This window comes from Tympanuchus pallidicinctus, unplaced genomic scaffold (genome assembly GCF_026119805.1).
Source record: "Tympanuchus pallidicinctus isolate F22 unplaced genomic scaffold, pur_lepc_1.0 scaffold33, whole genome shotgun sequence".
NCBI classification, from domain to species: Eukaryota; Metazoa; Chordata; class Aves; order Galliformes; family Phasianidae; genus Tympanuchus; species Tympanuchus pallidicinctus.
The window spans coordinates 2,497,049-2,506,708 of record NW_026294751.1 but is presented as its reverse complement, the minus strand read 5'-3'; the positions used below and the strand labels follow the sequence as shown (position 1 = coordinate 2,506,708).

Below are 9,660 nucleotides of genomic sequence, written 5' to 3'. Positions count from 1 at the left end.
GACATCCAGCCTCAATCTGCCCTCCCTCAATTTAAAACCGTTTCCCTCAACTTCAAACCATTTCCAACTGCTGCCGATAGGGAAACGAGTGACCGGCGGACGGGAGGCCGATCCGCCCGCGTCCGTCTGTCCGTTCCGCCGTACCGCCCCGCTGTTCCGCAGCCGCCGCTTCCCGCCCCGCAGCACCGCCCCCGCCGCTCACGTGCTCCAGTGCCGTCACGTGACCAGCACCGCCTGACCGGAGCTCCGCACCGCGCTGACTCCTTCAGCCAATCGGCGTCGTTCTTTTCGCTGCCAACCAATAGGGATCGGGAGGGGCGGGGCTCTGCGGCGCAGGCAGAGGGCCGGGCCGGGCCGACATGGCGCTGCAGTTCGGCGGTGCGGGCGCGGCGGGTGCGGCGGAGGAGCCGGCGCTGGTGGGGGGCAGCTTCGGGGCGGCCGACTCGTTCCCTAAAGACTTCGGCTACGGGGAGGAGGAGGAAGAGGCTGAGCTGGAAGGCGGCCCAGGGTCCGGAGGGCCAGGAGGCGGTGCGGGAGGGCCCGGGGGCGGCGCGGGCGGGGCGGACTCGAAGCCGCGGATCCTTCTGATGGGGCTGCGGCGCAGCGGAAAGTCCTCCATCCAGAAGGTGAGGGGCGGCTGAACCCCCCGGCACGGCCGCTATCGAGGGGCGTTGGGCGGCTGCGTCCTCCGAACGGGGGGTCCGACATCAGCCCCGTGCTGCAGAGCCGTCCGTGCCTTCCTTTGCAAAACGCGCGCCGGGTGTTAGCGAGCAAACTTTGCCTTTGGATCGCTCCGCCGTTGCTTTCCACTTATTTGTTGTTATTTGGGCCTGATGCTCCCGCTCCGTGTGCAAATGCAGCGTTTGGACTGATTTATTTTCTAAGTCTCTGAGCGATGTGAATGACAGCCAGCAGACAGATTGATTGCGTTGTTTGCAGTCAAAATTTGTGAAACTTAAAAGTCGGGGGGAAGCTGCAACCTCAGGCATCTGGTGGGAAGTTGCTGAAACCATTGGATTGTGAAAGTGCAAAAGGAACACTTGGAAAGGCAAAGCCATGCTGAAGAAGATCAGCTCTTTGTAGCACTTTCCAGGCCTGTCTGCTCTGCCTGGTGTCACTTGCCTGTATTAGAGCCAACTCTGTGCTTCCAGTTGGATTCTACCACGACTTTTTCCTTTGCTTTATCCAAGTTGTTTAAATCTAGAAAGAATGGGGGTAGACGCTAGGCAGCAGAAGTGGGATTTGATCCAGGCTGTGTCCTGATCAGTCTGAAGGGAGGGAGGATGAGCTCACTGCTTCTCAGAGACTCGTCTGCTTTAACCTTTGCTCCCAGTTTCTGCCTCGTTCTTTGTGAAAGATGCTGAGCTCCAAAGGAGTGCTGATTTCCAAATTGCTTTACAACTGAGTTCTTCAAACCCTGCTGAGCTTTTAGTCCTTACAGTAAGGCTGGAACCTATCTAGAACTGTTCTCTCTTTTCCATACAAATGTCTTGCTGTTTAAAACCTCTTTAAAGTCCTGGCTTTCTCGAGCTTCTGCCTTGAGGAAGTGCATTTCTTTCCCCTTATCCTTAAAAGTTGAGTCTGATGTACTGCTTTGGAGCTCACTGAGTGCTGTGCTGCCCAGCTGTGTGTCGTGCAGGTAGGCAGAGATTGTGGCACGTGGTTTCTTTGGGGGCTGAATTCTGTAACTGAAATGTTTCGATATCCTGTTTGCTCAGGAAAGGGCTGAAGTCCCAGTGGGGTTTTCTGAGCACAGCAAGAAGAATATTTTTCATCACTGCTAAGTGGGTTACCGGCCAGTGTGGGAGCTGCCAGCATTCCTGTAGGATACCTAAAGGGAGAAGGTCAACCAAGATACATCAGCTGCTCGTGGAAGGCAACGACTTAGTTATTCCAGACACTGAAAGAGAGATGTTATTTTTATACTTGTATTGCACTTTTGGAGTGCTCTGACTCTGTTGGGCCATAATGCTGAGTGCACAGGAGTTTCTAAGATTGGAAATAGACCGTTCTTAAAGGCTTGCTTAATTAACACAGGCTTGATACCTGATGTGATGTGGGTAATGGAGCAAAATTTGAAGAAACTGCTAGAAAATAGCCAGAATGTCTCTGTCTTTAGGTTGCATCGTTACTTACACTTGTAATAGTGATGGGCTGTGTGTTAGTGCTTGGTTCTGGTTGGCTGTTATGTGCTTGGCTGATGTAGGAAGCAGTCTGTGCACCAAAAGGGAACTGAAGTAACTGTAGGAAAAGCTGTACACTTTAGAACATAGGATAAAACCTTTTTGTTAGAAGTTCTGTGACTTGAATCTTGCAATCTCTTTCACTGAGACAAAGTCAAGACTGTGATTTGTGTTCTTTTTAACAGGTGGTGTTTCACAAAATGTCTCCAAATGAGACTCTGTTCTTGGAAAGCACCAACAAGATCTACAAGGATGATATTTCCAACAGTTCATTTGTGAATTTCCAAATATGGGATTTTCCAGGGCAGATGGACTTTTTTGATCCCACTTTTGATTACGAGATGATCTTCAGAGGAACAGGTGCTCTTATATATGTTATTGACGCTCAGGTAAATACAAATCCCTCAGAATTATGAAGAAGTTTCCTTTTACTTTGTGAGAAGAATGATCAGGATTATATTTTAAGATAAGTTTGTGAAAGATTCGTTATGTGTGAAAGGATGTGTTGGCAATTGCTTTTAGTTTCGTGAATTGATTATGTGGAATGTGTATCCCCAGTGGAAAGTGGCAAGTACTCTGAGCTGGAGCAGTGAGAATCTGATCTGCTAGATGATCTGAATTACCCAGTTATCTCTTCCCTCTGCTTTTGCTTGCTGTGGAGTTCATGTAGTGCCAGCACGCTTCTGACCTCGATGTCAAGGCAATGGCCCTGTTAGGTTTCTGGTAGCTTCTAGTGAACTTAGATGGAGATGAGAGTTCCTAGATGCACCGATGGAGAGTTCCTGGTTGTTGGGACCGCCTTGGAGATCACTGCTGCGCTGTGCTGGAGTTGAAGCATAACCACCTTTTGCTATGAAGCCTAGTTTTGTGTAACATAGCTAATGAAACAGAATCTAAGCTGCGTGGATTTCTGATTCTCCAAGGTATTCTCTCCTACCAAACTTCTGTTTCGTTACAGAAGTGAAATGAAGTTGTTTGTACTGAATGGAATAGATATTGAAGATAAAGCCTTTTCATTTATTCCTGCCAAAACTTGTTCACAGGATGACTATATGGAAGCTTTAACAAGACTCCACATCACAGTTTCAAAGGCCTACAAGGTCAACCCAGAAATGAACTTTGAAGTTTTTATTCATAAAGTGGATGGTTTATCAGATGACCATAAAATAGAAACTCAGAGGGATATTCATCAGAGAGCTAATGATGACCTCACAGACGCTGGGCTTGAAAAACTTCACCTTAGGTGAGTTTTATATTCTTGCAAATGTGATTTTGCTGTTGCTTGTGTGTGTACAGACTACTGGCTTTGACACGAAGTAGTGGACTGGAATAAGGTCTTGTTAATTTCTCAAAACTACAGAATGCTCTGCTGCATCTGGCCCTATCTGCCTTACCTCAGTCAGGTAGCAAGCTATCAGATGCCCCTCAGACTTCTTCCTAAGCTCACATTCATAATTTGAGATCCTTTTGCCCAGCTTTCATTCTGTGTGTGAGGCCAAATTGGTGCAGGTGCCCTGGAGGGGTGGGCAGGGAGCATGGCTGCTGGCACTGCCTGCTGCTGGCTTTACAGCACAGCTGGCTGCCAAAGCTGAGGCTCGTCCCTGACTTTTGGCCTGCTTTGTAGGGCGTCTTCTGACCCCTGTGCAACAAAATGTCATTTTTTCTCTTTTTACTGCTGTTTTGATTCTTGTGGAGCCTGTAAACGTGGCCTGCATCTCGATGTTAGTGTGACAACATAGAAGGCTGGGAAGAGGACTCACTGAAACCTAGTTAAGCATTTATTTCCTTTGCCTTAAGTATTCTGGTAGGCTAAGTGTATTGTGAAAACATTTGCATGATTTTCTCTCTCTGTCCTCACATCTCCTGCAGATGAGGAGAGTGTGTAACATTCATTCCAATCTCTCAGAAGTTACAGATATCTGTGATATCTTGGCTGACTCATCAGGCTTGAGTGTTTAGAAAACAAAGCTTCACCATCTCTACTGCAATTGTGATGGACTCATGGATCTCTTCTCTTTTTTCCTCCCCCCTGCCTTGTCCTGTCTCAGCTTTTATTTGACCAGCATCTACGACCACTCAATATTTGAAGCCTTCAGTAAAGTGGTACAGAAGCTCATTCCACAACTGCCAACACTGGAAAATCTACTAAATATCTTTATATCAGTAAGTGGTGATCTTACAGAATTCTAAGTGAAGTATGTGGAGCAGTAAAGCAATTCCTTCTGCTCAGATGTAAACTGTGTGCTTGAATATTGATTGTGTTTTGAGCCTCTGAATTGATTGTTTAAAAGACTTCTCACTGTTAAGAACAGTGAAAATATATGAATTGCACTTGAAATGTAAACATTCATCCAAATTCTTTCTCTTTCCAAAGAATTCAGGCATTGAAAAAGCTTTTCTCTTCGATGTAGTCAGCAAAATCTACATTGCAACAGACAGTTCCCCTGTGGACATGCAGTCGTATGAGTTGTGCTGTGACATGATCGATGTAGTGATAGATGTTTCCTGTATATATGGGTAAGTGACCAATGCTCTTAGAAAAGAGTCCTCACAAGCTGTAGGGCAGGCTGCAGACTGCAGGTGCTGTTTGCTGCAGCATCTTGCAGTGTGCTGTCAGTTGCTCTGTGGAGCACATTTGTTCTGTGAGCAACTGGAGTAAAGCCAAACGATTTGGCAGCTGGGTTCAGTTTTGTGATCAGTTTTTCCCCTCTGCTCACGTTTGTGGGAATCCATTTTTGACATTAGAGGCAAGTGTTCCATGTACAGTGTGAGTATTGCTGCATCTCGTTTGGCCTGGTCACCCCAGCCTTGCTGACTGTAAAGTTTGTCTTACTGCTCTGTGATTTGTTACATGGCTTCAGTTCTAAACAGTCCGTGGTAGGAGCTTACTGTCTGACTGCTCCCATTAAAGTGGCTGCTGTGAGTCCTCCTGAAGCTTCTGTCCTTACATCTGCTCTTTATGCTCCTATGAGACTTGCCTTCAGTACTTATGAGGATGACTGTAGAAATATGTAGACTACAGCACTTTATATTTAACCTTTTTATGAGCTGCTTCAAGTGACTAAACAGGCCGGGTGACTGAACAGACCAGTCCTTGGATCAGAATATGTGTTATCAGTGTCTCATACAGCACAAGGATGTGGACTGAGAAAGCCCTTCTATTCGTTTATTAAAAGTGACTCTGCTGACATGTTACTTTATTGAAGTTTTTACCAGTTTTGCCTTAGAATCTTCAGTCACTGGATGCCGTAATGCGTGGCGCTGCGTGCTACCAGATAGTGTGTAGCACTGAGTCTTTGGTTTGAGGGTAAACTGTGTTACAGCCCAAGTGCTGTGCTGTATCCACTATATAGAATGCTGGGAACAGTATCCACTAAACTGCCACAGTTGTAGCTTGTTTCAAAGGGATGCGAGCTGGGAGCTTGCAGGCAGCTATTCAGATAATGTAGGTTGTGTGCAGGGAGACTTTTCTTCTGTTTATGTCTGGCTTTCGTGTAGCACTGAGGAAACTTAAGTAGTGGTAATGCTCTTATAATAGCTCTCAAGTCCTGTGCTGAAAGTCCTTCACCTGCTTTGCTCTTAATATGAGCTTTATTCTTTTCACTACCTTTCACAGGCATTAAGTGTTTGCTGTGAAGTTACTGAAGCGTATCTTACTAACCTGCACCTTGGGTGAACTTGTTCTTTCTTAGGTTAAAAGAAGATGGCACTGGAAGTGCTTATGATAAAGAGTCAATGGCAATTATCAAGCTCAATAACACAACAGTGCTGTACTTAAAGGAAGTAACAAAGTTTTTGGCCTTAGTTTGCATTCTTAGAGAAGAAAGTTTTGAGCGCAAAGGTAAGAGCTTCCCCCATTTGCAAGGCTTTTATCTACTGATTTCTATCAACTGTAAGGCATTAATAAGGCTTTACAGCTCACCTTAATTTCGTATAATTAAATTTGTGTAATTTCTTCTGGGAGGAATTTTCTCCCTTCTTAGAGATGAACAGATCTTATTTTTGTTCTTGTGAATCACTGCCTTAATTGACGTCCTCCTGTTGAAATTACTTGTGTAGCTAATGAGGCCTTGTCATTACCATCTGCTGTAGTGCTCTCACTTATTATGTTCTGCTTGACAAGCTGCTGTGTTGTGATAACCACATTGTCCATTACCTTTATTACACTCCTGTAACCTTTTTAACATATGGGTGAGGAAATGGACAGCGGTGGGCTGGCAAAATACATGGTAGGAATGTAGGGCAGTATTCAATGTGTTGCAGGCTTAACCCACTATATGGTTGCATGGACCTGTAGAAGGCAATTGGTATGAATGGTCTTGCATATGTTATGGGATAGAAATGAAATCCTAAGCCTTGATTTTAAGGTATTGGGCTTAAATGATGGTGATGTTTACCTTGGTGTTGGTGGACTGTTCAAAAGGTGGAAGGCAGATGTGTTCTAGCTGTACTGTATTTGGTCTAAAGTTCCACTCAGCACACTTAGGATATACATCAACAACACCAGCAAAGTGGAAGCTAACATTAAAGCCATGGTCAAGCTGTACTATCATGTTTAACTGTTCTGTGTGTTAGAACATTTTTGGGGTGGCTAGAGTCTTGTGTTGTCCCCTTATCTGCTCTTTAATTAAAAATACAAACCCTGCGTTCCAAACGAGCACCTTGTTTCTATAAAAAGAGACAATCTAAACAAAGTCTGGCATTAGTAAAACCAATAGCCATTAGATCTCAAATTCATACTACAGGAAGCAACAAAATAGCTGTGTGTTAAATGAAACGTACGTTGATTTTGAAGCTCTGTTGACTACGTAAATGTGCCAAGCTGAGCAGCTTTTCCTTTCCCCCTCTCCTCCTTTTTGACAGGTCTGATAGACTACAATTTCCACTGCTTCCGCAAAGCCATTCACGAGGTCTTTGAGGTAGGTGTTGCCTCCCACAGAATCTGCAACCATCAAGCCAGCGCCTCCAGTCTGAAGGCAGTGACGCACAACGGCACGCCCAGGAATGCAGTCTAGAGGAAAACTAAAGACATTGGACAGACTTGTCAGCTCTTCAACCCAAAGCTTTGTGGAACAAGAGAAAAATAGTCTGAAAGCCTGCAGTGCGTTTCACAAGGAGAAGAGCAGCCTTAAGTGTGGCACCGCAGCTTGTAACTCATGTCGGACAGCTGAAACTACTGTAAAAATACTTTGAGGCCAGTGGTGTTAGAAATGTCAGTTTGAAACCACCTCTATCACAAGTGCAGTGGTATTTCAGTTTGGAGTCCTGTTCTAGCAGTCTGTTTATGACTGATTGCCCCGGTCAAAACTTGAGAATGGTTGAGTTGATTTTAATGTGAAACACCAAATTGTCACTTGCTCAACCTTTTTTTTTTCTTTGAGTCGTTCAGTAAGATATCCAGTTTGGCTTAAGTTTAACCTTTTGTCATGCAGAACGTTGTCAGTGTTAATAGTGAGGCTTGTGAAACCCATGCTTTTAGTTGTGGCTCACAAGTCATTCCATGAAGCTTTCACTCTCCACGGTTTGCTCAGAGTATCCTTAGAAATCTGTACCTGTGCAGTGGATACAAGGCAGAGCTGTGTTCTCACTTGGAGAACTGAGCTGCAGTTTCATTTGAAGAGGTGGTGATGCTTTGCCTTGGACAACCTCTCAGCGTGCCCCCTGTGATGGAAGGGCAGTGCTAAAACCAGAAATAAATCCACCTGTTCTCTTTTGCAAAACCATGGGTGTCATAAACCTGATTAATCCTATTCACCAAACAAATGCGAACTAAACTGAAATGTCTGCCATCTGCTGGAGCAAAGCAACAAGGCTCAGCCCTTTCCCAGTGAAGAAGTGACTGCATTCCTGGCTTCTGATGGTGGGATCTCTTTATCTTCTGACTGATAATCACGACACGTTTTAGGAAAATAGCTGGAGGTTTTCTCCTTGCCTAGCGACTAAATATCAGGGTGCCACAACCTACTGATGATAGCTGACACTCAAGGGGTTGATGCTGCGCTGTGGCAAACAGCTTCTTGTTTGTCGCCGTGCAACCTGAATGGAATTGCATATTTTCTGTTTTTATGAATGCTGGCCGTTATATTATGGGATGCGTATCAGAGCAGTCTTCATCTAATTTATTGGTAATGTTGCTGCAGATGTCATGTTGTACATCAGCCTTGTTATGCAGTAAGCTTGGCTATTGGCCTACAGAGATCTCGCCACTTTCTGCCTATCCCTGTGTGTGTATAGGTGTTCCAAAGCCACTGGACCAACTGACTACAAGTGCCACTATGAAGATTTCCACAAGAAGGTCTGTAACTGTAAGCGATCTCTGTGACTGTTTGTATTTATGTGGTCAGACATAACCACAAAATGGCTTCTGTGCTTATAGAATGGATTTTCATTGAACTATGTACAGTTGAATATACGTACATTTACATTAGGGTGTATGCACATACCATGTAAATGTTTTTTCCTTTCTTTTTAAAGCTGTTATGTGATACTCAGTACCTAAAGGATTTGCTCCAAATTTACTCACGTCTGTATGAGACTTGGCAATTCACATGCTCTAGTCCAGGTCTCTGTGGGCAGTTGTTCTGAACCTGGGCCCCTTTTTGGTAACGGAACTGCAGGGTTTTATAAAGGTGTGCCACAGGCTTGCAAGTATGGTTTTTGTGGCTTGCAAAGTCCGTGGCAGCGTTCAGGTACTCGAGGTGAGAGAAGTTAAGAGGCAGGATGACAGGAGGTCACGAGTCATTCCCATTTTTGTAGTTTTTCCATGTTCTGGGTACATGCGTTCCTCTCTTTGTCTTCACTGTACACGAGTCTGTGCTAATAAAATGAGAAAAGATCAAACCATGGCACTGTTTTTCCTGTTGGAGGATGAGATGCCCAACAAGCCCAGTCAAATGGGGCCACATTAACAAGCAAATGAAACGGCCATATTATTTTCTTCTTTTAAACAATCTTTAATAATTCTCGCCAACCTTTGCTTTCCTTTCAACTCGAAGCCAACGTGATACTCAGCATTCAGAAGATGGCTCTAGATGTGAAAGGCACATCTGTGATAAAGAGCCTCACTCTCCTCTTTTGGTTAATGCTGAGCCTTGGGCTGCATTACGAAGCTCTGCCTTCTGCTGCGTGTCATCCTTATTACTTAAAATCTATTGTGATTTATTTTTTATTAGAAAGAAACCCCCCAGGTGGGCTGTGTCAGCTTTGGGCCCCCATGGGCAGCAGATGGCACCCTCGTATCGCAGCTACAACAAGTTCTTCAGAAATGTTTCCTGAAGAGCAACGTTCCCATTCCTTACCTGCTGAGCTTTGCATCACATGTTGCTATCCTGCTTGGCCTTAATTAACAGCTGTGTTAATGAATCAGCCCCAGCTTGTTGCAGGCTCACCAGACATTCCAATGGATTGGGCTGCTGCTCCAACACTGCCAGCAAAGGTGGGGCAGATGGAGCAGATGCAGTCACTGAGCAGTGCTGGG

General features: G+C 45.1%; 1 protein-coding gene across 1 annotated transcript; it reads left to right on the top strand.

The window, feature by feature from the left end:
- Positions 1-343: 343 nt before the first annotated feature.
- On the top strand, positions 344-9,023 carry RRAGC (Ras related GTP binding C). Its single transcript, XM_052698757.1, has 7 exons — positions 344-626; positions 2,369-2,572; positions 3,227-3,426; positions 4,232-4,346; positions 4,558-4,700; positions 5,876-6,024; positions 7,047-9,023. Exons 1-7 carry the CDS (start codon positions 360-362, stop codon positions 7,196-7,198), a joined length of 1,230 nt encoding a protein of 409 aa, XP_052554717.1. The 5' UTR covers positions 344-359; the 3' UTR covers positions 7,199-9,023.
- Positions 9,024-9,660: the final 637 nt, after the last annotated feature.

Excerpts from the sequence above, each read along its gene's own strand:
- RRAGC (XM_052698757.1), top strand. The coding sequence starts at position 360 with ATGGCGCTGCAGTTCGGCGGTGCGGGCGCGGCGGGTGCGGCGGAGGAG. Across the intron at positions 627-2,368 it reads GAAAGTCCTCCATCCAGAAG|GTGGTGTTTCACAAAATGTC; the intron begins GTGAGGGGCGGC and ends TCTTTTTAACAG. Across the intron at positions 6,025-7,046 it reads AGAAAGTTTTGAGCGCAAAG|GTCTGATAGACTACAATTTC; the intron begins GTAAGAGCTTCC and ends CCTTTTTGACAG.